Source organism: Mustela nigripes, chromosome 1 (assembly GCF_022355385.1).
Source record: "Mustela nigripes isolate SB6536 chromosome 1, MUSNIG.SB6536, whole genome shotgun sequence".
NCBI classification, from domain to species: Eukaryota; Metazoa; Chordata; class Mammalia; order Carnivora; family Mustelidae; genus Mustela; species Mustela nigripes.
The window spans coordinates 47,818,497-47,843,936 of NC_081557.1; the positions used below are offsets into that span (position 1 = coordinate 47,818,497).

Sequence of the window (25,440 nt, forward strand, 5' to 3'; positions counted from 1 at the left end):
CCTGTGTGCTAGGCAGTGGGGGTTGGGCAGGGGATGGGTATGGGCTAGGGCTCCCCAGAGACTGGGAGCCTTTTGTTTCCTGTAAAAGGGGACAGGAGACAATAGGCTTCATTGTGGTCCCCCACCCCCCAATTTCCCTAACAAAGCTCAGGGCTCCCTTGGAGGGGCCAGTCAGGGGCCCAGCCACTGACTGTAGTGGACTGGGATGCAAAACCTAAGGAAAAAACTCTGATCTAAGGCTCAGAAAGGGAGAAGCTGAGAGCCACCAGCCTGCCGACAGGTGCTCAGAGTCATGCATTTGTTTGAGAGCTGTTCCCTTACACCCCCAAGGGGACAGGGTTTTTACCAGACAGAGCTGGGGCTGGAAGAGCCTGTGCCTCAACCGAAGACTTTGAGTTATCCCAGCTATCAAGCCTAGAGTCATAACAGGGACAGCTCAGTCACTCCTGCTCACCAAAACTGGGGCTTAGACCAGCTTTAGAAGACTTCAGGCCTAAGGTAGGAAGTTTGGAATCGTACCTTGCAATGGACTTATTCCCTCCATCCTGGAGCCTGTCCCTCACCTCAGTTCCATGAAACAAAGATAAACCTAGCCCAGGCTTTTGGGGGAAAAAAACAAAAACAAAAAGAATTTTATTTGAAATAAAATAGTACAATCCAAAGAGGTCAGGGCATGAGGCAGTAGGGAGGATAGGGGACACCAGAGAGCCCATTTGGGGGCAGGAATCTGCCTTTGACTCCACCTCACACCTTTGCCAAGGAGGAAGAGTCTGTAAGCCAGAGATTTCAGATGGGAGGGAAATACGTGCTGTGCCAGCACTCCTGGAGCAGGTTGCCCTTCAGGTACAGAACACCACCTCCACAAAGTAGTGTCAGAACCACTGGCAGAGCCCATGCAAATCCTACAGCCCTCCCCTGCCATCACCCACATGGACACACTGAGGCTTAAATAGGGAAGCATACTCTGAGTTGGAGGTGAAGTCAGGGCTAGAACACCTGAGCAACCTTAGCATGGGATGGTGGCCCTAGGCCTGGGTATGCACAGGACATAAGTAGACACATGAGTCAAGCAAATGACCCGGTGGTGAGAGATGGCTGTGGTTTTCAGGTAGCAGCCACTGTTCAGTGGTCCCTGACCTCAGCAAGAGGTGGCTATGTAAAGGCCAAGAACCAATTTGGTGGTTACGAACCTCAGGACTTTTTTTAGCACCAGATGGTGGAGCTCTCCTGCCAGCTCAGCCTCTTGGGGCCTCTCAGATAAGGGTGATGCTGCTTGAAAGTTCCTGTGCCTTCAGGCGGGGTGAGGGAAAGGAGAAGCCAGCAGAGCTGCCTGAAGCCCTGTCCTGTGCCCTTCCTCCTTTCTTCTCCCCCTCCCCCCACTTCAGCACGGCCCACAGAGGACACAGGGCGGGGAAGGCCAGAGTGTAATGTCTTGTTTCTAGTTTCTGGGCAGTGGACCGCCTCCTTCCTAGCAGAAGAGAAAGGGTTTAGAATCGCTTTTCCTCAGGCTGGGAAGTAATGAGCAGCTCCTTGTTCCCGAAGTCCCACCAGGCCGTCATGTGGAACGCCATGTTGGTTAGGACGACAGTGTATTCCAGGATGGCAAAAATGGTGTACACTGTTGTGAGAACACAAGAACAGGGCACGGTGAGCCTTCTACCTCCAACCCTCCCGGGGCCCCTTGGTAAATCACCACCACATTTTTGCAGTGGGTACAAGCCCCCCAAGACTACTGCCATAATGCACACTACAGAAAACATGACCACCAGTGGATCCCAGCCTGGCCTCACCTCCAGCCTCACAATACATGTTGTGCCGAAAGTAGACAGCCAACGCCGTGAAGAAGGAGATGAAGTTGATGATGAAAAGCCGCTGTTTCCAGTTGTAGGACTTGCGGTCCTAGAGGATGGGCTATCTGATCACTGGGTGGCCCTTTGGATATGTGTGGGCAGCCTCCCCTCATGGCCCCAGTTCCTAAGAGCTGTGTCTTACCTCCCTGGGTTATGGAAGGGGGTACGGGCAAGGGCAGCAGCAATGATAGGCATGTTCCTATCCCTGCGTTCGTGAGGATAATGAAGCCCTTCCCACTTCAGCCAGTTGGAATATGAAAGTTACTTGGAGTCACCCACCAATCTGACCCCTCCACGTACTACAGGGGGAAAAAAGGGGTGTGTGTGTGTGTGTGTGTGTGTGTGTGTGTGTGTATACACTGGAGGTACCACAGACCGCTGATACTGCTCCTAACCCACAGCACCCTGGGTGCTGTTCCTCATTCTGCCCCAACTTGGGAGTCCCCCAGCTCTGCTATCTTCCAGTCTCCCATATCACCCAAATATAGTCCTAGATTCAACCCACTCGACCACCCTCCACCTGTCCGCAAGTCCCAGCCCCAGCCCGGATTCCCATGGGAACTCCAGCTCCCACCTCACCGTGACCCGCATCCTGAGGACAGGTGTCCTGGATGTTCCTCTGGGCCGCCTCGAGCCCCACTAGGGGTAGACCGTACCTCCTGACTTACTGTGTGCTTCTTGGTCAGCCGCCAGAGAATGCAGGTGAGGAGCATGTGACCAAGGGATGAGGCGATGAACACAATGAAAGCATTTTCATGGATGGCTGGAGGGAGAGAGGGGGTTTGGGAGCACGCCCTGCAGGGAGCATCCAAGCATCCTAAGGTCCTAGGGAGGGCGGGGGTGGGGGTGGCCCTCCCCAACCCTTCCCTGCTCCTCCTTCCCTCATCTGGGCACCCACTGAAGTCCTCGGAAGAGGAGACGTAGGTGAGCACGAGCAGCGCCAGGTTCTCCACCACGTTGAGGCCGAAGTTGAGGCGACAGAGCGGGCGGTAGCCGGGACACGGGGACGCGCAGCTGAGGTAGTGGTTCCAGTAGGCAAAGGCCACCAGGAAGCGAGGTGCCGAGTGCAGGCCGATGCAGAAGCGCCACACGTAGCGCTGGGGCACCTCCCCACCGATGGCTGAGCTCACCGAGGGCAGATAATTGGGCACCTAGAGAGTTGTGAGCTGTCTGGGGACCGGCCTCTGCCGGCCCCACCCACCTGGAGAGCCTTCTCCCTCCTTCAGAACCACCCTGGCTCTCCTGAGGCCCCACTCCAGCCCCTCTCCTTCCAGGAGATCCTCCAGAACGCTCCTGGGAGAAGTCCCTGCCAGGTCCCCTTCCTCCCCCCCCTCCACCAGGGTGCTTGTTCTCATTCCCTGGGCAGGCTGGGGTGTGTGCAGGAACTTGATGGGACTCTACATGGCTACGGAAGCTGGAGACAGATTCAGATGCTCTCTGAGCCCGTAGTACAGAGCTTTGCCTTCGATAAGGCCCTGAGGGAGGTTCGATGAGCCCAGGATCCTAGATTGGATAGATAGTCATGAGGACAGGCCACCTGAGCTTCCCTGGGACAGTGCTGGATGCACTGGGCAGCCGAGTGGTTCTTCTGACTCCTCCCAGCTTCACTTATTCTTTCAGGTAGATGTGCCAAGGTGGTAGAGGGTACTGTGAGATCCTGGGGGGACCTGAGTCAGAAGGGTCCCCCCACCCTGAACATGCTTAAGAAAGTGGGTGCTCTTAACCTGGATAGTCTAAGAAAAGGACCCCTTTCTGGAGCATCTCCCCCATTCATCTTTCTCAAAGCTGGAACTCCTCATTCCTTAAGGAACTGGAGCACTATTCTTTAAAGCTGAGGAAGGAGGAGGAGGTCACACACACAGCTGTGAGGATAGGTGTGTTGTCTGCATGATGAGGGATGAGTGACAGGAGAGCCAGGGCTAGGAGGAGGACCTCTCAGACTCCAGGGCCTAGAGCAATGCTTCTACCTTGAATGTGCATATAACTCACTGGGGATCGTGTGAGAATGTAGCCAGTCTGGACTATGGGAATCTACATTTCTAAAGGATTCTTAAAAAGCTGAAAGCTACTAGCCTGTTGTACATACTTTCTGTGGCTTTTTTTAGACTTCCAGCAAAAGCCAGAGCAGGGCCAGGCTTCAGAGATGCAGTTCTAGAAGATCCTTTCCTTTCTCTTAATGGGGATGCGGTCTCCATCAAGGCTGGGAAGGAAGGTGGAGGCAGCTCACAGAGCAGGGGTTGGCCTGGGGGCTTATCAGCCAGGGGCTTCAAAGGCTTCCCAGAAAAGGAGACAGATTGCCCTCAGCACTATCAGAGGAAGCTAAGTGCAGAGCTCTTGGAGAGAGGGTGCTGCTCTCAAGGCAATGGCTTGAGATACCTTAGCTTGAGACCAGGCTCAGACACTCTGAGTTGTCAGTAAAGAGGCAGGATGGAGGCTCTGGAGCCATACAAACCCAGGTCTGTATCCCATATCTGCCTTTTTTTTTTTTTTTTTTAATTTTTAAATTTCATTCATTTATTTGACAGAGAGAGAAAGAGATCACAAGTAGGCAGAGAGGCAGGCAGAGAGAGGGGGAAACAGACTCCCTGCTGAGCAAAGAGCCTGATGCGGGACTTGATCCCAGGTCCCTGAGAGCATGATCGGAACTGAAGGCAGAGGCTTAACCCACTGAGCCACCCAGGCACCCCCCATCTCTGCCTTTATTAGTTGAGTGACCTTGAGCAGGTCACTTCCCCTTTCAGAGCTTCGATTTCCTCACCGACAAAATAGGGACACTACCACCTACCTTGCAGGATGATTGCAGATACTGAATATAATGTATACAGAGCATCTGCGGCACAAATGGCTATGGTGATGGCTTTCATATGACCTACTTCCCTGAAAATCCTACAAAGAGCTGGTCAGCTATGTGGTTCTTGAAGATGGGAAGACTGCATATGAGAAAGAGGTGAGAATCATACCTTTGCTAGAGATTTCTGAGACCTCCAAGCCTCCTTACTGTTCTGCCCCTCTGAGTTAGGTCCCCTCAGTAAGGTTAGTAAAAGTGCTGCCTCCACTTTCTAGAATATTCATTCTAAAAACTCCTGCCCCAACCCTAGCTACTTTAAGGGGAATGGAACCAGCATGAGCTTTGTGTGTGTGTGTGTGTGTGTGTGCTGTGTGTGTATGTGTGGGGGGGGGAGCATGAGCTTCTAAAGCTTGGCTGGGAGAGCCTAGAGTCCTGACTGATGCTGGAAAACAGGTAAAGAGATGGCAAAGAGCTTGGGGGATGCCTCTGAAGGAAGGGAGATTTCATAAACTCCTCTCAGAGTATGGGTGGAGGAAGGCTGCTAAGAGCAGGCATCTTCTTATCTCTCTTTCTCTCCCCCAACCCCTCATGCACACATGCACAGACACACTGATACTGATACACACACACACACACACACACACACACACGTATAATCAGGTATAGATATTCACATATGTCTCCCCATCCAAAGCACACGAGTTCCCCGCTCACCAGTTGTGCCATCAACATCAGGAGCTATCAGAGACCAGCTACCCAGTTCACCTTAAGTTTCGCCATGAGCTCAGAGCTAAGGGTGCTGAGATGGGAACATAACCACTTTTCCCCAAGAACACAAACCCTCCACTGGCATGGAAGACCTGACTCAGTGGATCTATGGTGAGGCAGTAGATCAGAAATTCACATAGTATAAAGGGTGAGGGTCCAAAAAATTCCCTACCATAGCACCTCAGATTTCACCAGTAGAGATTAATTCCTTTGACAAAAATCCCCCAAAGTTATGGATGAATTTTCTGTCTACAGCCCCCATCCCTTGCCAACTGGACACAACCTCTCATCCCTACAATTCAACCTGCTACCCTTCTCTGGACTCGATCCTCAACTCTCTAGTCTCATAATCTTTATTTTAGCTCTGGTCTCCCCACTAGTGTGAATTATTGCACTAACCTCTTCACTTCTCTCCCTATACTTGCTCCCTGCCCTTACAAATATTCTCTATTCAGGAGCCAGAATGGTCTTCTAAAGCATAAATCTGATCATGAACTTCCCTGTTTAAAATCGTTCCAAAGCTCACCACTGCCCTCTGGATAAAATCAGAAGTTGTCAGCCTGGCATTCACAAAATCCTTCTTCACCCCTATAGCTGCAATGCCCCCTGCTTCAGGAAGGAAGTCTTCCCCAACATCTAGGCTACACTAAGTGCTTGCTCTGGGCCCCGTGATCCCTGTGCTCCCCTTTATCACAGTGCCTCCCATCTCACTGTGCCTGACCATCTGTGTCTAGGACTGTCTCTTGTAGGATGAGAGGCTAAAGGCAAGTGAATGTTCAGTTCCATGCCCCTGACCCAAAACTCTAACCCTGGGCCCTCAGAAAGGCCCAGTGGACTGCTCATAGAGGCAGGAAGTCCATTTAGGTTTCTAGCTAGCAGAGCCCTGAGTGGACACAAGTTGTGGGGCCCAAGGTTGTCAGAGGGAGAAACCAAACTAGAAGATTCCAGGGCAAGGCTTGGGGGTCCTCTTGGCCAGGCCCCAGTCTCAGCTAAGCCCAACTACGACGTCTCCTGGCTCCTGGCTGCATCTGACTCCCCATTCTTGGCTTCCTTCCCAGTCTGGACTTTCTTCAACCTCCTCCTCCCTTTCATGACCTCTTTTACCTATTCCCCTCCTTTCCCCTCCCCTCTGTGGCTTCTCTTAGAGGACTGTGACTCCACTCTCACTGAGTGTCTCCCCACAAATTCCCCCAACTCTGACTTGCCCCCCAATATCCCTTCATCCCTTCCCCTCTCTCTGACTCTCCAACTCCTCTCCTATTCTCTGATTCCACTCTCATGGCCATCTCCCAACCTGGCCCTGACCTGGCCCTGAACCAGGTGCAAGGGAGCATGGCACTCACCCCACAGTCAGTGGCCACTGTGTACTCAAAGTGGAACACCAGAGACCAGATGATGCAGAAGAAGAAGCCGAATATGGGGAAAGTGATGATCCACCAGACCACGGCCGTGAAGCGGAGCCGGAACACAGTCCCATCTGGGTCCAAGGGCTGTGAGGCCGCAGAGAACATCCTGTATGGAGTGGTGCCCAAGCAGGGTGAGGGACACGACTTGGGGCCTGGTGGGACACGTGGGCCTCAGGAACTGAGGACTTTTCTGGACCTGGTTCCTCTGGGTAGAGGGAAGAGCCAGAGTAGAAAGAATGCAAGGGGAAAAGGAAAGCAGTGCAGAAGATCAGGAGAACAGAGAGAGATGGGGAGGGAGCCACTCGGTCAGGCAGGGTCAGCTCTTAGGAATCCCTTTGGCACATACCCACTCAGAAGGGTCAGAGATAGAAAGATTGTTATTTCTGTTCCACAGAAGGAGAGAACTATGCCAGGATCAAACATTAGAACTAAGGTTTCAGCCCCTGACAGTCTAAAGCTCCCAAGTCAAGGCTTTCTTCAGGCCAAATAACCTAAATGAAGGACCCTTGGCTCAGTCTCAGCCCTCCCACTGACCCCGTCTGACCACATTCCTGCTCTTCACCCAAGTTCAACCAGGAACAGTGGGAGTGCCCTGAACATTTCACTGGGGTCACAGTCTGCCCACCAGCCCACCCCCAGGCTCAGAATGATCCAAGCCTCAGGCCAGCAGTACTGTCATCTCAAGATACCAGGGTCCCTGCAGAGGCCCAGACCTCCATCTCCTTCCTCTCTGCAAAGACCATGTCACCCAGTCCAAAGGTTATGGGACTCTAAGGGCCATAGGAATCTTCTCCACTCACCCTGAGCCTGTCTGCTGGGCTGGACCTAGCAAGGACAGACCTAGCCCAAAGGAACTGACCTTCCTCTATTCTCTTTGCCCTCTAAGCAGAGAACTCCCTCCTCCCACCTCCCCCTGCCCCAACCACCATGACTTGAAAGCTGGGTTCCCTTCTGGGGAGACAGACAGAAATGGCTTTGACTTTTAAGTCCTAGGACCAAACTTCCCTTGGGACACATACCTCCCTCCGTTAAGGGAACACCAGTCCACTAGTCCAGCTCAGTATCAGGGAAATGGGGGAGGGGGCTCGCACTGGCAACACTCACACTGGGTGCTGATGGATGGATCCGAGGCTTGAGTTGAGGGCTCTAGCCAGACTGAGACTATTCTAAGACTGGAGGGTCCCACCCCTAGTTCCTCAGGGTATACCCTCCCACCCATGGAGCCTAGATCTCCACGCCTGCCCAAGCACACAGCCCTCCCAAAACCAACAAAACCATTATCATAAACCCTGGAACACTCTGCAAAGATAAGAGCGATAGTGGCTAACGACAGCCTACGGAAGCTTCCTTGCCAGGGATGGGTGTAGGGACCTTTCTGAGGGTTGTGTCCTGGGAAACAGGCAGGTTTCTGGGAAGGTTAAGGGAGAAAGCAGAATAGGATTTCACCCCTTTTTGCTGGGAGCCGGAGTAGGTCTGTTGGGCCTCACTGGAGAGCCAGCTAGTCATAGGACAACAGATTCAGGATCCAAATGAGATCTAGATGGGCCTGAATATGCCATATCAGTGTCCAGCCTCCTCTGCAGAAGCAGCTAACATCAGCCCAAGACGCCCTAACAGGGATCTAACAGCCAGTAATAGGAATGCAATGGTCCTGCTTTTGCCTCTACTACCCAAGCCATAGGAAGTCCTATGCCTATAGCAGGGCCTCAGATAGAGAGAGGAGTGACCAACTGGGCCAAGGCTAGGGTGCATGTCCTGTGAAGTTTGCCTGAAAGAAGTGGAGCTATGCTACACAATAAGAGTAAACTCCGCCCCCCCCCACCCCGCAATTACTGCTGTCCCATCTCTGTAGGACTGGCTTGACACCAGGAGGAGAAAGGAGCTCTCAGTTTCCCAAAGCAGAGCCAGGGCAAAAGCAGAGATTCATCAGAAAGAGAAAGTGCGCTTGCCACAAAAAACAGCTTGCTAATTGTTAGTTACTAGACCTCCTTGGAATAGGCTGTCTGGAGAGGAAGGAAGTGCCGCATCACTGGAGATATGCAAGCAGAGGCAGAGCCATCTAATTATAGATGCGTTAGACTAAAGTTACTTCTTTTATTCCTAGGGTTGGCCATTCAGGGAATACTCTAGGTGAGAAATTCGGAGCAGACATCCACCTAGACTGCCCCTAAGTGGCTATGACACAGTCCCAGGGAGTGGGGACAAAATCTCCCCTGGGTCACTAAGCTCACTCAGTCCTGACCCAGAGGGACTAGGTACCTGTGCCACTATGCCTATGCCTTAGCTCCCTAACTAATATGCCAAGAATGAGGTCTAGATATGTCAGGTATGCTGAGTTATTGATCCCATTAGCCCTCAGGAGATAGCGATGTGGGGCAGAGCAAACAGCCTACTCCATTTAACTTCATATGCTATACAAATATTATCATTTTCTGTATGGGCTATGACTACGGGCCTTCTTTTTCCCAGGGTACTGGGCTGGTATGTGTGTGTGGTGGTTGGGGGTGGGGGGGAGTTGTCCTGTTTATTTATCCAACAAATTCTTTCTGATTTAGATGTAGTGCCCACCTTGAAGGAGCTCCCAGTCTGGTGGGGAACAGAGATACAAACATGATGTGATAGAACTGCAGGAAAGATAAAACAGGGAACTCCCAGAGAAAAGAGTGATTCAGTTTGCCCCCAAGGAGGCTAGGAAAGGCTTTTCAAAGGACGTGACACTTGAAAAGGGTTTTGCAGGATACAAAGGAGTTGACCAGTGTGAGAGAAACATTTGAAGCATTATCTAAGGTAAAAACTAGCTCAGGAAAGGCCATTGGTTGGACCCTTTCTGATCTCCCCCCACCCAGATCACCTGGACACCCTCTTTTCTTCCAGTTCTGTTCTTTCTGATAGCTCCCAGCCTTGGGTCTCATCAGAATGGCTGCCCAGAGCTCAAGGCCAACGTCTCTTCAATGACAAATCAAGGAGAGGGAAAACTTTCAAGTCATATGAACAAAGGAACTAAGCCCCACTCCATACTGCCAGCCATACCCCAGTCTCAGTCCTGGTTGCAGCCCTATTTCTGGAGCAGATACTCTTTATAGAGAGGCAGGAATCTGAGATGAGTGGGGGCCTACAGAGCTCTCTTGATGCTACTGCAAGGGTCCATGTCCAGGCCCTGCCTCTTTTCTACCTACAGCCCCTAAACTCTTCCTCTCCTGCCCTGCCTTCTAACCTGACAATTTCCTTTTCCTCCTCTTCCTTCTGCTCCTCACCCTTCACCATTTCCCAAACGACCTTCCTATTCTTCCTCTATCTAGAGCTGTATCCTGGCCCTGAGGAGGAGGATGGGAATTGTCAACTCGATTTTAGACATGGGGAGGCTCAGTCTCCGTGTCTCAGGTAATACAGAGTCAGTAGATGAGCTAGGAGTGTAACAGAGGTCAACACAGGCTCACCCTCTTTACTCTGAGATACTACAGAGAAAACTCATGTCTTTTCTTCTGGCCCAGCATGCCATATCCCAGAGTAGAAGGTGCATGGGTGCCAACAGGAACATAGCCCATATACATATATGGAACACACCATACACAAACACACACACACACACACACACACACACACACACACATCATCAGGCCCTCATCCAGACACACACAGATAGTCTCTCCCACACATAGTTGTATCCCTCACAGTCACACACACGCATACAGAATCACATTCCCCCAGAGACAGGCACAGCCTACAGTGACACACTAAGAGGCTCCAGTTCCTTCTAGCTCAGGCTTGTTCTCTCTTCATCCCTCACAAAACCCTGGGGCTCTTGAATCTACCCTGCTATCAAGTAAGGATTGGGTTCTTGGTCCTGGGACTGCCCAGCTTCAGGGACTGCAGGCCCTAGTGACTTCCATGGAAAGTGGCAGAAGGCTCATTCCTGAGACCTCGATTTACAGGCATCCTAACCTCCAGCAGCCCAATTTGTTTGATGGACCCCACTGGAGACCTCGCTAATCCTTTAACAACAGAATCATGATCCAAAAAAGATCCAATTGGGCCTGAAGATATTGTTCCCCGACCCCCCTGGGCAAGCCCTACCCCACAGTGTGTGGCCGTAGTCTCCTTGAAGTGGAAGAGCAGGGACCAGAGGATGCAGAAGAGGAAGGCCACAAGTGGACAGCAGACCGTGACCAGGGCCACCAGGGTGAAGCGGAGCCGGACCAGGGTCCCATCCCGGTCCAGCGGCAGTGGGACCTGGTACATCTTGTCAGACCTGGGGATAAAGTAATGTGCTGTCAAGACCCAAGGCAGCAAGGCCAGGACTCAGTGGCAAAGCCAGCCCTTGTGTTCAGTCCTTAGCTTAGCTGTGCTATGGGGTGAAGGGTCTGAGAAGAAAGCCATCTAGCCCCTAGGCTTGGACAGCTCCTGTCCCGAAGAAGACTGACTCAGAATCCCAAGAGAATATTCATTCTCAATTTCAGAGGAAAGACAATAAACCCACTCTGAGGTAAAACAAGACTTGAATGGATAGGGAGAACCTCTTCTCCCTTACAGCTGGATTTACAGCAGGAGCTGGTTTAACTGGTCTCTCTTGTTTCAGGAACCAACCCTAAAACCTCCCAGTGGACAGAAGGGCCCATCTCCTCCCACAGGCCTTTGAGCCTCCAGGCTTCAGGGCCTCCCATCATCTCTCTCTCTACTTCACCCACTGGCCCGGGACCTTCTGTACCTTCAATCCCTTCCCAGGTTGTGTGTGCCTGCACCACAGAGCACAGCAGCAAGGCTTCCATGGAAGCCAGTAGGGCCCTGACCCCGTGCTCGTCCCCACCTACTGCCTCACGTGCTTTGGGGGTGAAAAGCTTTGCAGAATCAGACCTAGTGCTGGCCTGGGCTTGCTGTTTGCTGGAAAGACCTGCCTTGTCAGCTTCTAGAGGCTTCCCAGTACCCATGGGCCTATCCATCCCCCTCCAGGGATGAAGTAAAGGCTCCTGAGGATTGTGACCCCCCCCCCAGATGAGGATAAGAAGGTCAGGAGCTATAATAACCAAGTACACACCAACAATCCCAACCTCCATCAGTGCATAGAAGGAGAAATTGAGTCCAAGAGAGGAGCAGGAACCTGCTCAGGGTCACACAACTTGAAGGAAGAGCCCACAGTGTGGAGATGTGGGGCCCACAGCATCACAAACTACACCCTAGCCTTCTTTGACCCCTTCCTCTCTGGGCCAGAGGTCTGGGCAGAAAGGTCAGGTTAGGTCAGATTAGGAGGGGAGAGAGAAGGGGTGCCTGTCCATGAGAGAAAGAAAGGTAAATCAAATCCTGTATAGACGAGTCCATGAGCTCTGGCCCCACTGCAAAAGACAGAGAAACCAAGACGAAGAGAGAGAAAGGTTCTTCCTCAGAGCCCGATGCTGAACCTGATGGAGAGCCATCCTTGGAACTTATGCTGCTTGTGGCCAAACTAGGTCTGCTCCAGATTCATAAAGAACCTGACCTTCAGGACTCAAAGGTCTTGCCAGATCAAGCCCCAACTCTTCCTGGACCCACTCTCAGGAAGCACCTCTTGACATTCCAGAAGCGGGTGAATACGCCTCTGTGTTCTCCTCCATCTTCCCTCACTAGCCTCTCTGCCAGGTCAGATTAGGCAGCCTGCCCCAGTTGCCCAAGTTCCTTTCTCTCTTCAGGGGCTAGGGATCTCCCAGGGGAGATGGAAGTGGCTCTCGTGACTGCCCAAATCAAACACATTTCTTGGATTGTCCCCAAATGAACTGTAAGTCCCCAGAGGTAAGGGGAACAACTTCCACACCCAGCCCAAATCTCGATTCTGTGCTTGTAGCAGCATTAGCTCCCTCCCTCAACCCAGCAGCTCTGGATCCCTCAGAAACCACTGGGATGCCCAAACTGAAGACCAGTTCATCAGGGGATGAATATGCACTGCCCAAGACAGTGAGTGGAGAAAGAGGCTGGAGGAATGGTCTGTTCCACGGCTTAGAGGTATGCTGGCTCCCCTTTTAGCTGTGTGACCTTGGACAAGTCATCTAACCACTCTAGGACTTTCCCCCAGCTGTGGGACATGAAAATCAGGAGGTTTAGATTACTAATAAGGCCATTAAAACATGGCGATTTTACTACTCCAGGTCTTAGGACAGGGAGCTCACTACCTGAAGGGCAGCTGTTCAGTCCCAGTCAGCTCTTAACTGCTTCAAAGGGACTACTTAGCTGGACACTGCTTTCTTAGAAGTACCCCTATCTTATCTCCAAAGGTCCAAGAGATCTTCTCAGCCTCCAGAGGGAATCCATACTTACCTGGCACCTCCTGAGCATGAACAGCAGTTGATAGACTTGGTGCACATTGTTTCTTGTAATCCTCACTATAACTCGATGAGGTAGGCCCTATTGCCTGTGTATTTCCATTTTACAAAAGAGGAAACTGAGGCTCAGGGAAGTTTAAAAGACTTGTGCAAGGTCACAGGCTAATAAATGACAGAGGTGGGATTTGAAATTACTTCATGGGGTTCCAGGTCCCCCAAAACACACACCTCCATTCCCCGCACCTAAAGAGAAATGCCAACCAACAGTCCTTGTGAAGAGAAGGGAGAGCTCAACCAATGCACACCCAGCCACCATGACGGAGAGTAGAGGGGGAGAAGGGTTGGTTAAGAAGTCTGGACAGCAGCAGATCCTGGGCAAGCACCGTCAGAGCGTGGGGCTGGGCCTTGAGGAGGCCGGACCGCGTGGCGGAGCTCCCCCAAGTGGGGTTGCCCGGCAGTCCAGCACACCCATCCCCATACTCACCCAGGATGTGGCGGCGAGGAGGCCGCATCAGCGCGGGCCGGGCGCTGGGGTAACCCGAGCGGAGCCCAGGTCCGGCCTGGGGCAAGCGGCGGGGGGCGGGCGGGAGCGGGAACGGCGGGGGCGGGGCCAGCGCGCTTGGGGAGGAAACTGCGCCCAGATCCTCCGTTGGCTCCTCCCCACTCCTGCGGACCTAGACCCTTGGCTGTCCCCCTCGATCCCGCGTTCCCTGGTGCCATGCTCTCCAGCTCTCGGCGGCTCCACTAATTCCCGCTGCGTGGGGACAGCCGGAAGAGCCCTGGACCCCTGGTTTTGACACGTTGGATAAGCCACCTTGTCACCTTACCTCTCAGCTGTGTTCCATCACCTGTTGAAAGAACATAAAATTAACTCAACAGGGCCCCGAATTCTCCAATTTCCTAACCTCAGTGCCTCCTGCCCACGCTCCCATTCTAGCCGAATTGTCCAGCCTCGCCCTTCTGAAACATTACAACAGCTTTGCCCCAACCTCAACGCCCCCTCCCTAAATTTGCTCCCCAGAGCCGATTCGAGCAAAGGGAAGAGCACCTTATGGGTAGAGAGAGATCAGTGAGAACCACCCCAAAAGCTCTGGGCCAGAACTGTTCCCACCTTTGATCAGGAGAGGGCGCCCTGTCCTGTCCTACAGAACAGAGCAAGGCTGTCCGCTCCGCCCCCGTCACTCCCCGCCAAGAGAGTGTGGAATCCCAGAAACCAGCCCCCAGGGGTCCCTCTCCACTCTGACTGACCCATAAAGGAACCTGAGGAGGACTCGGGGTTGTCAGAGCACCTGCAGGTGGTAAAGGACCTCCCGAGCTAGACATGGTCACCATCACATTTTCCTATTTAAATCCCCACAGTGATAATTAGCACCTTTTGAGCACTTTCTGTCTTCCAAGGACTGTTGTTTTGTTTTGTTTTGTTTTCCTTTTTATGCATTATCCCATTTAATCCCTCATAAAAACCGCATGAGGTAAATACTATTACTATTTCCGTTTCACCAGTTACAAATGTCAGAACCAGGATCAGGGTCTGACCCCTGAGGTCATTCTCTTAATCCCCATACGGTTGCCCTTGGAACGATGGTGAGTTTGAACAGCACAGGTCCACTTATACGTGAATTTTTTATATGTATATAGAGAGAGCACAGTGGTGTAAATGCATTTTCTCTTCCTTATGACTTTCTTTAAAAACTATATTTTTTTTACAGTAGGCTACACACTCAACATGGGGCTCAAACTTAAAACCCCAAGATCGAGAGTCACATGATCTGCCAACTGAGCCAGTTAGGCACCCCTCTCTTCCTTATAATTTTCTGAATAAGATGTTCTCTCTGCTTCTAGCTTACTTTATTGTCAGAATATGAAACACAGAACATACAAACTATGTGTTAATTGAGTTTGTTATCAGTAAGGCTTTGGTCAACAGTAGCTATCTGTAGTTAGGTTCTGGAGGAGTCAAAAGTTATAGATGGATTTTTGACTGTGCCAGGGTTCAGCACTCCTCACCCCTGTGTTGTTCAAGAGTCAACTGTATAGTGACGCCTGGGTGGCTCAGTCAGTTGGGCATCTGCCTTCAGCACAGGTTGTGGTCTTGGGGTCCTGGGATTGAGCTTCGCATTGGGCTCCCTGCTCAGCGGGGAGTCTGCTTCTCCCTCTTACTCTCTCTCTCCTCCCTCTTTTTCTCTCTCAAATAAATGAATAAAATTTAAAAAGGGGGGGTGTCAACTGTATAATGTTAACCCCACAAGGTAGCTATACTAATCACCACTTTGCAGGTGGGCATACAGAGGCTCAGATTTGATGAATTTACCAGAGCTCTTTTTCATGTGTTAACTCTTGTTCATTTATTCAGCCTAGGCCCTCCATGTGGCTGGCCCTAGCCAGGCAATGGTGGGAACCTAAAGATTTCTCTCTCCTGTGGGCTCCAAGTCTGGAGGGGTGATGCCTTTTTTTTTTTTTTTTTTTTGTTGGGGAGCAGGAAGGTGGGGAGCATAAGTATGTGGAGCAGCTGGCAGAGGGAGAAAGAGGGAGAAGCACGCTCTCTGTCGAGCAAGGAGCTCAATGTGGGACTCTATCCGAGGACCCTGGGATCATGACCTGAGCAGAAGACAGACATTTAAGGCATCCCTGGGTGCCTTATTCTAAAAACTTCTTTTGTTGACCTTGAACTCTCCTCCACCCTATCCTTTAAGGTTTCAGGACAAATGAACAATTCATAAAACTTTACTAAAAGAACGATTTCCTTTTAGTTTCATTAATGAGATGTAGGTTTCCTACCTTAGGGCTTTGTGTCAGCCCTTTTTGTTTAGCTCCAACCCACAGATGCCTGCTCCTGGCCTTTATTCCCTGTCTTGACACCTTTTTTGTTACTTTGGCTCTAAATACCATTTCCTGAGACTGGGTCCCTTCTCTCTGCCTCTAGACTACCCCCAACGTCTGAAACTTGAGGTGCATTAATCTTGGTTTTAATTCTTTGGTGATTGGGGCAATTCACCATACAGTCCTGAATCTCAGTTTCTTCATCTGTAAGATGGTTTTAGGAATATCCACAGCACAGCGTTGCTGTGAGAATTAAATGAAGTAAAGTAGCAGTGTGCCAGGCATGTGGAAAATACTCACTACATCATGGCTATTAGGACCCCATGTGGAAGCTACAGCTTGAACCAGTCCTGATTGAGCCTTTTCTGAAGTGTGACCACAGCTGTCACTGACCCTCTCTGAATCTGTTTCGTTCACTGCTAGTTCGAAAGCCTATCAGCTACCTTGATTTATGTGAGGAAAAACAAAAGAGAACAATGAGTTCTAACTAGGTGCCAGGAACTTTCTGTCCCCTTTCTAATTTGATACTCTTAATAATCTGGTGAGGTAAATGTGATGGAATCTTTGTACAGATAAAGAAGTTGAACAAGCATCTAAGCCTCCAGTCTCTCCTTCATTCAGCGGGTACTCGGTGTTTGCCAAATGGGCATTTGCTCATCATCCAAGTAGCTGTTGCTGCTGTTGAAGCTTTCCAATGTCTCCTGCCCTCCTGGTTGGTTTGCCTCATGCCTGGACATACCCCAGAGAGGCCTGTGCCTGAAATAGCACCACCCCTTTCCAGCTTTGGCCAACATCACTGCTCCACTCCCCCATCCACACACACATACCAGATACCCCAAAGCTGACCAGTCATTTATTTACAGGGATGTCCCAGCCCCCAGTAGCATGGGGGATGGTGGAGAGGTGGGAAGCAGAAAAGAAGTGAATGCAGGATGCACTTGTCAAGGAAAGCTTCCTGTGGGTCTCCTTCCCTGGCCTCCTTGTCCTTTTAGCTCTTCATCATCCTCCACTTACAGCCACATTGGCTCTTCTTAAAAAACAACAACAACAACAACAACAAAAAACCCAGATCTGATTGCATGCCTCCCTTGCTGCAAACTATTTATTAACTCCCTATGGCTTATTATAGCTATAAAGGTATTAACTAGCGTCACACTTGGGAATGCATGTGGTAACTTCTAGGGATATGACTAAAATTATATAAGAAGATAATTTAATTTCTAAACTGGCAGGAGGAAAAACAAAATAATTCAAAAGAATGGTAAGAAAGTGGAGATTTAAATGCAAAATAAGCAATTGAAAAGGTGGTCAACATCATTAGTCATTAGGGAAATGTTTATGAAAACCACAATGAGATGTCACTTCATAGCCTTTAGGATGGCTATAATAATAATAATGAAAGGAAAATAGCAAGTGTTGGCAAGGACATGGAGAAACTAGAACCCTCATCTCCTATTAGCAGGAATATACAATAGTGCAGCCACTTTGGGAAACAGTCTGGTAGTTCCTCAAAAAGTTAAACACAGGGTTACCATAGGACTCCATAAATCCATTCCTAGGTATAAACACAAGAGAACTGAAAACGTATGTCCACAAAAAACTTGTACACGAGTATCCATAGCAGCATTATTCATAGTAGCCACAAGGTAGAAACTCAAATGTCATTCAACTTTTGAGTGTATAAATGAAATATGGCTTATCCATAAAATGGAATGTTATTCTACCATAAAATGGAATGAAGTGCTACAACATGGATGAAATTTCAAAACATTATGTTAAGTGAAAGAAGTCAGACACAAAGTCCACATATTGTATGATTCCATTTATAGGAAATGTCCGGATGGGCACATTCATTGAGACAAAAAGTAGATTAGTAGTTGCCAAGGGCTGGGGGAAGGGGGAGATGTGGAATGACTGCTAATGGTCTGGGATTTCTTTTTTGGGGTTATGAAAATCTTCTAGAATTAGATAGTGGTGATAGTTCCCCAACTTTGTGAATATAGTGGATCCTTGAACAATACAGGTATTGGAGGCTAACCCCTCACAGTCCAAAATCCAAGTATAACTTTTAATTCCCCAAAACCTTAACGACTAAGAGTCTACTGTTGAGCAGAAGCTTTACCGATAACATTAAATGCTTGATTAACACATACTTTGTGTGTGTGTGTGTGTGTGTGTATATATATATATATATATATATATAAAGCATACTGTATTCTTCCAATAAAATAAGCTGGAGAAAATAATATAGTATTAAGAAAATCATAAAGGAGAAACAATACATTTACAGTACTATATTATACTTACTGAAAAATATTCTCTTATAAGTGTACCTACTCAGGGGTGCCTGGGAGGCTCGATCTGTTGAGCGTCTGACTCTTGGTTTCAGCTCAGGTCATGATCTCAGGGTCCTCAGTTGGAGCCCTGTGCCAGGCTCCCTGCTCAGCAGGGAGTCTGCTTGAGATTCTCTCCTTCTGTCCCTCCCACCGCTCCTGTTCTCTCTCTCTCAAATAAATAAATAAATAAATAAATCTCTCTTTTTTTTTTTAAGATTTTTTTCTGACAGACAGAAATCACAAGTAGGCAGAGAGGCAGGCAGAGGCGGCGGGGGTTGGGGGCAGGTGGTGAAGCAAGCTCCCTGTCGAGCAGAGCGCCCCATGTGGGGCTCGATCCCAGGACCCTGGGATCATGACCTGAGCTGAAGACAGAGGCTTTAACCACTGAGCCACCCAGGTGCCCCAAATAAATAAATGTTTAACGACAAAATAAATAAGTGGAACTGCCAGGTTCAAATCCATGTTTTTCAAGAGTCACCTGTACTAAAACCCTTTGCATTGTATACTTTAAATGGATAAATATTATGTTATGTGAGTTATATCTCAATTTTACTTTAAAAATTTTTAATTTTTTTAAATTTTTATTTATTTATTTATTTTTTAAAGATTTTATTTATTTGTCAGAGAGAGCTAGCAAGGGCGAGCACAGGCAGACAGAGTGGAAGGCAGAGTCAGAGGGAGAAGCAGGCTCCCTGCGGAGCAAAGGAGCCTGATGTGGGACTCGATCCCAGGACGCTGGGATCATGACCTGAGCCGAAGGCAGCTGCTTAACCAACTGAGCCACCCAGGCGTCCCCACTTTAAAAATGTTTTAAAAGATTTTATTTTATTTATTTGACACAGAGAGAGAGAGCACAAGCAGAGGGAGGGGCAGAGGGAGAGGGAGAAGCAGGCTTCCTGCTGAGCAAGGAGCTCTATGCAGGGCTCAATCTCAGGACTGTGAGATCATGACCTGAGCCAAAGGCAGACACTTAACCAACTAAGTCATCCAGGTGCTTTTATAACTCAATTTTTAAAAAATATGGCAGAACTGGGCCTCAAAAAAAAGGTAAAGTTATTATTATAAAAGAAGCAAAATGAAAAAAAAGAGTAAAAGAAGGAAACATAACAGGAAGGACAAATTAAAAAAGTCAGATAAATTCCTGAATATACTAGTAAATTCTTTAAATGCTGTAGTTCAAAGTCAAGTGTATCCACACAAGATTTATGAAAATCTAATTATATGCTATTTATAAACATCATCCTTCCCTATCAGGTTGTAGGAAAAGAGGAAGGAAATCAACAATTACTGGGCTCTTACTGTGTGTCAAATGTGCCTGGTCCTTTGTAAATTCCCTTATTTGACTTTTACAACCACCTTACAACATGGGGAGTTTTGTGCCCATTTTATAGACAAGGAAGCTGGGTCACAGAATACTTAAATAATTTGTGCAAGGTCTGAAAAGTAGCGAGACTGGCACTTGAACTTAGCTGTTTGATTCCAATTCTGCCACTCGTTCCAATGCACCACATAAGAAATCTAGACCATCACTCTGAAAGGAAGTCTCTTGCCCTTCCCTGATTCTTTGGTCCTTAAGGGTCCTGTCTTCTCCCTGAACACCAGTGCTTCAAAGCTGCATAGGGTCAGTTCCCAGAGTATGTATGTGAGAGACTGGGGGTTCCTGAGACAGAGTTAGACTTTCCTTTGCTTTCTCTCTCCTGGCCAGAGCAGAGTGTTGACATGTGGGCCTCTCTGGGCTCCTGATGCCCAGGAGAGGATTTGGCTCAGCAAGCTTTTGTAAGCATGCACAAAACACCTTTTCTTTAGAGGGGAAGAAGGAAGATGATAATAATCAAAGGGGTGTTGTGAGAATTGGACAGAGTAAGAGTATGAGGTCCACAAATTCCTTCCTAGAGAGGTACCTGGGAATGACGAGCTTATGGGCCACATGCCTACCAGAGGACCTAACAAGAGGTCCTGCTAAGTAGAAATCACCAGAGTTATAGGAAATTTCTCCTTGTGGCACCCTTCATCCAATGTCTCCCCCTCCTGTCTTCCCACAAGTATGCACTATTTAAGGATCCCTGTTCCTATATACCCACTAGTACTTTGGACTGAATATATTTACTTATTCACTCAGAACATACTTTTGAGCCCCATTTGTGTCAGAAGCCACATCTTAGAATATTTACAATGGAAATTCCTTGATATTTATTTATTTATTTTTGAGACAGTGTGCATGCATGTGTGAGCAGGGGGCAGGAGAGGCAGAGGGGGAGAGAGAATGTGAAGCAGGTTGTACACTCAGTATGGAGCCTGACTCAGGACTCTATCTCACGACGCTGAGATCACAACCTGAGCTGTAATCAAAAGCCGGACGCTTAAATGACTGAGCTACCCAGGCGCCCCAGGAATTCCTTGATATTTTTAAAGAACAAGAAAAATTACCATTTATTGAGGGCTCCCTGTATACCGGGTACCATACTAAATGCTTTATCTCATTTAATTCTCCCAACAACCCTAAAATTACAGTTGTTACCCTCATTTTACAAACAAGGAAACTGAAGTTCAGGTGTTAAGAAATTTGCCCAAGTTCACACAGCTAATAAATGGTTAGGCTCAGATTTAAACCCAGAGTTCATGGACTCAAAAGTCCCACACTTTACTATTATACTACTTAAGACAATAATTCATTCATTCATGGGTCGCACATTTAATGTGGCCCTAATGTGTGTGTGGGGCCCTAGGGATACCAGAATAAATAAGTAGTGGAGAGGCTTAATCATAGTTGGGTCTCAGGACTGGAGGGTGGGAAATCAGAGCTTCATGAGGGCAGTGAGGAAGCTCCAGTAAATTATCCAGGAAGAGTTAATGACTTTTTAATGTAGAACACAGGCAAGGGAGGGTGGAGGAGAGGAAGGGATGTTTGGATGCAGAAGCAGGGGACAAGTGCCTGAAGTCAGATGTTTAAACTAGCCTTAGCATTTGACCATCCATATATATTTTTTTCCTTTGAGCATCTACAAGGTACCAGATTTCTCCTATCCATTATCTTATTTCATCTTTACAACCACTCCACTTTTTGACAAATGAGTTATTTCTAATCCCTTGCTACCACCCAACCCTCAATTTAAGTTCATCTACTTTTGGGCAGAGCCCATTTTCATTTTGTATTAATCTTCCAAGCAGAAGGTGGTGGTGGAGAGCCTGAATACATTTTGCTTTCTGAGGACAGTTCCTGCTATTCTGTGGGGGACCCTCAGTCACTAAGTCTATTTTCTAGAACATGCTCAACTTTCTCCCCTGTAATATCAAGTCGGGGAGGGGTTAGAAACTCAAATGAGTAAAATGCAGGTCCGACCTCTAAGAGCCTAGGCACAGAGGAATGAAAAGTAAACAGTAGGATACAAAGTGACAAGGCTGTAACAGAAGCCTGCCGAAGCATTAGCCCAACTCTCTGAGATCCAGGAATGTATCCCAGAGAAGGTGGGCATATTTGAACCAGACCTTTAAGAATAAATAGGAGATCCTAAAGTGCAGGTGGTTAAGAAGTTCCAAGAATCCTCATTTGTAACATATCCTACGCTGAGCCCTTTCCTTAGGGCATGCTTAGAGCGTCTATTCTAGGGATTCAGAGAGGGAAAGGTTGTGATAGGGGTGGCATGGGTTGGGAAACCAGGAGGCCAGGTTTTGGGGCCTCAGAGCAGCTGCAGGAAAGCTACTCCAAGAGACAGACCTCCCAGGAGGGCCCTCCGGCTCCGCACGTGGTCTGACCAGGAAGTGCGGGCAGTACTACGGGGAAGCCTTCCCATCACCGCCCGCGGACTGGGGCAAGGAAAGGGTAGAATAGTTACCATGCCATCCAGGAGCCTCCCTTCTGATTGGCCCGAGTTTCAGCGGCCCGACTGTCTCGGCTCCAAGACAGGGGGCGGGGCCTCGGCATAGCATCACTACCTTTCTCCCACACCCCGCCCAACGCAGCCACTCACAAGCCCACTTCGAGGGGGCCCTGTATGACATCACGACTCTCCCACAGCCAATCGCGGCAGAGAGGGGCGGGACTACATGTCTCTCTCACCGCCCCTCCCCTTTCCTCTCCGTAACTCCTCAAGTCCCTCCTCTTCCCCTTCTCCCCTTCTCCCAAAGACCGCCTTCACGTTCGGTTTCAAAAGACTTGTTGCCCAATGAATAACAGGGCGGACTTAGAGTGGCGGAGGTGCCTGCCAATGCGCAGACAGCGAGGGCGGAGCGCCCGGAGCGAGCCTCTGACGGCGGGCGGCGTGTGACGCAGTCGGGCCCTCTGCGCGCTGCGCCCGAAGCGGCGGTCGGTGGCGGTGGTGGTAGCGGCGGCGACGGTTTCGTGGCGGCCGCGCGCTGCTCGCTGAGCGGCGGGTGGCGGAGGGGCCTAGGCCCCCACTCCTGACACTTCCCTTCCCCCGCCGCACCGCGGTAAGTCGGGAACCCGGGCGGTGGCGGCCCCGGACAGACAGGCTCCTCCTCTTCTCAGGGCGGGCGGGTGTGCCGAGGCCCTCCGCGCGGAAGTCTCGCGCCCCGGCGCGCACCTTCTGCCCTGAGGGAGGGGGCGGGGCCCTCAACCCTGCGGCCCGGAGGCCGGGCTCTTCGGGCGCTGAGAGGGAATCGAGATCGGTGGAGTCGGGGCCCCGGGGTCTCCCGTCGCAGCCTACGCGGAGGGAGCGACCATGTATCTGGTGGTACTCATTCATTTGCCCAGCGGTGATTAGGTGGGCGGGCCCTTTGCGGGGGCAGTGTCTTAGGACCCCGAATTGGGTCTCCCCAGCACTTCCCTCGACCGTCGTGCTGGATAGGCTTTAACTTGCCTTTGGCGTCTCCTCGGGGAAAATTTGTAGCCCGAGGTTTAGCGTGGGTGGATCGGGAGTTTGTTAGTTTTTTAAAATAGTATTTGAAAATTAAGGACGGTTTAGTGGAGTAAAAGGTTATTTTCTGTCCTCCCACGTGTTCCATGTAAAACTGGATGAAGAGAAAAGATGTGATTTCTGGATTACTATAGCCATAGAGACCTAAAAAATAAAGCCAGCCCCCTACCGTACATCACGTGCAAGTTTTATAGATAGAGAAACTGAGGTCCAGAGAAGGGACAGGATTAGCCAATACCAGATCTGATTCAGTCTAGAAATTTTTCTCCTGTATCACCCTCCCTGGTGTCAGATCTGATTTAGGCTAGAAATTTTTTTCTCCTGTATCACCCTCCCATTATTTGAAGGTTCCCTTTGGAAGTTAGTGGGGGGAGCAATCGGTAGTTAGAAGCAGCCTTTGATCGCGTTTCTGATCTGGTTGGTACCACTTCTGTTTGTGTAAAGGCAGAAGCTTCATTTGCGGTACCCTGACCCAAACCATGAGAGCTAAAAAGTTGGTTTAAAAATGTCAATGATATAAATGTATTGGAAACGAAACGGTAAGACTACGTGTTTGGCTAATTTCCGATTCCAAATATGAAATTTTTATTTGTGTCAGCTGCTGGGGACTCAGAAGGAAGAATCCAATTAGTGACTCATAACGTTATTGGAATAGAAAGCAGGAAATACAAATAAGACTTAGAAAGATAGGCAGCGGTAATTTTGTGGTTCTTGTACCATGGAAGTCATAGAATTCAAAGTATTTTAGTTGGATAAGGTGAGAAGAAAACTGTTTGGAAGAAGAAACTAACTGGAAGAAAGAAAAGAGCAGTGATCATTGACAGTCTTATAAATTCAGAAAGCAGTGCTTGTTAACTGGGTGACAGATGATCTGCTTACTTAGTGGAGGAAGTTAGGTTATTAAAAAAACCCAGAACTTGGACAAATTGGAGGTACTGGGAAATACTTTAATAGAGTTATTTTTTCACTCTTCAGTAAGATTTGAGGAATTTGAATTAAAAGTTACCACTTTGGTATTTTCACAGTGGTCAAATCATCACACAAGGCAAAAACTGAAAACTAGCGTGTAAGAGCAGAAGAGTACAGTAGTCTAAACATGGAGATGTGAACAGAGTCTATTTTCTGTGACATTTTCTCAGTTCAAGCATCACCCTCTTCTGGGAAGCCTTTCCTGGCATTCTGTCTCCTGCAAGCTTCCATAACACTTATTTGATACTTCTATTTATAGCACAAATCATTTTGTATTTTAGCTGTTTATGTTATTAGACTGTGGTAAAATGTATTTGTCTTTTTAAAATATTTATTTATTGAGATAGGGGAAGAGAGAGAGAGAGAATCTAGACAGACTCCCTGCTTGTGCAAAGCTGTGGGGGGCTCAGTCTCACAACTCTGAGATCATGACCTGAGCTGAAATCAAGAGTTGGATGCTTAACCAACTGAGCCACCCAGGAACCCCTGTCTTATCTTTGTATTCAAGTTGCTTGGCACATAGTAGGCGTTCAGTGTTTATTTGAAGGGATAAACAAATATGGAACAGCTAAACCTAAAAGAGTCTATAAAAAGACTGGGTATATGTGTGCTCCTGAAATATGGGGCCTAGATAAGAGGACTCCTACCGTTCATATATTACATGGTACTTTGGTACCTGACTTTATTCATGTCTGCTAGCTCCTAGATAGCAGAGAGCAAATAGAACTTTTAGGGAACCAAATTCACAGCTTGGAAGAAATTGGGTATATTATTTTATTTTGATATCTTTATTGTAGCAATTAGCCTAAGAAGTAAGGGATAGTAGTAGTGATGTTTAATTTCTAACAGAGTGCCCGTCTAAAATTATATTATTTTATTATTTATTATTTATTAATTATTATTAATTTGTCACAAGGTTAGGGGACTAAGAAATTTTTGGAGATTTAACAATATAGGTAATAGAGGGGGATGCCTAGGTGGCTTAGTTGATTAAGTAGCTGCCTTTGGCTCAGGTCCTGATCTCAGGGTCCTGAGATCAAGCTCTGTCTGCATCAGGCTCCCTGCTCATTGGGGAGCCTGCTTCTACCTCTCCTTTTCCTCCTGACTTGTGTTCTCACTCAGTCTGCGCTCTCTCTCTCTAATAAATAAATCTTTTTTTTTTTTTAAGATTTTATTTATTTATTTGACAGAGAGAGATCACAAGTAGGCAGAGAGGCCAGCAGAGAGAGAGGAGGGGAAGCAGGCCCCCTGCTGAGCAGAGAGCCTGATGTGGGACTCAATTCCAGGACCCTGAGATCATGACCTGAGCTGAAGGCAGAGGCTTAACCCACTGAGCCACCCT

The 25,440-nt window shown here is 48.8% G+C and overlaps 2 protein-coding genes across 11 annotated transcripts in view; one reads left to right on the top strand and one right to left on the bottom strand.

Annotated features, from left to right (window-relative positions):
• Nucleotides 1–606: 606 nt before the first annotated feature.
• Nucleotides 607–22,174, bottom strand: PGAP2 (post-GPI attachment to proteins 2). Of its 4 annotated transcripts, none has more exons than XM_059409746.1 (7): nucleotides 22,089–22,174; nucleotides 13,927–13,947; nucleotides 10,887–11,061; nucleotides 2,749–3,001; nucleotides 2,507–2,613; nucleotides 1,791–1,899; nucleotides 607–1,618 (listed from the first exon to the last, which is right to left on the bottom strand). In XM_059409746.1, exons 3-7 carry the CDS (start codon nucleotides 11,049–11,051, stop codon nucleotides 1,488–1,490), a joined length of 765 nt encoding a protein of 254 aa, XP_059265729.1. In that variant the 5' UTR covers nucleotides 11,052–11,061; nucleotides 13,927–13,947; nucleotides 22,089–22,174; the 3' UTR covers nucleotides 607–1,487. The 4 variants fall into 4 exon arrangements, with proteins under 4 accessions (XP_059265729.1, XP_059265739.1, XP_059265721.1 ...); XM_059409756.1 differs by lacking the exon at nucleotides 22,089–22,174 and adding an exon at nucleotides 14,148–14,208; XM_059409738.1 differs by lacking the exons at nucleotides 13,927–13,947; nucleotides 22,089–22,174 and adding an exon at nucleotides 13,584–13,697 and having other exon boundaries at nucleotides 2,519–2,613.
• A 318-nt stretch (nucleotides 22,175–22,492) lies between these two features.
• Nucleotides 22,493–25,440, top strand: part of NUP98 (nucleoporin 98 and 96 precursor) — a 121,404-nt gene continuing 118,456 nt past the window's right edge. For all 7 annotated transcript variants that reach the window (XM_059409779.1, XM_059409768.1, XM_059409808.1 and 4 more), the window contains exon 1: nucleotides 22,493–22,683. The gene's annotated coding sequence lies outside the window, so the exon portion shown is untranslated. The remainder of the gene's footprint in view (nucleotides 22,684–25,440) is intronic.

Excerpts from the sequence above, each read along its gene's own strand:
- PGAP2 (XM_059409746.1), bottom strand. The coding sequence starts at position 11,051 with ATGTACCAGGTCCCACTGCCGCTGGACCGGGATGGGACCCTGGTCCGG. Across the intron at positions 3,002-10,886 it reads CTACGGCCACACACTGTGGG|GTGCCCAATTATCTGCCCTC; the intron begins GTAGGGCTTGCC and ends ACAACTCTCTAG. Across the intron at positions 2,614-2,748 it reads CTCCTCTTCCGAGGACTTCA|CCATCCATGAAAATGCTTTC; the intron begins GTGGGTGCCCAG and ends CTCTCCCTCCAG.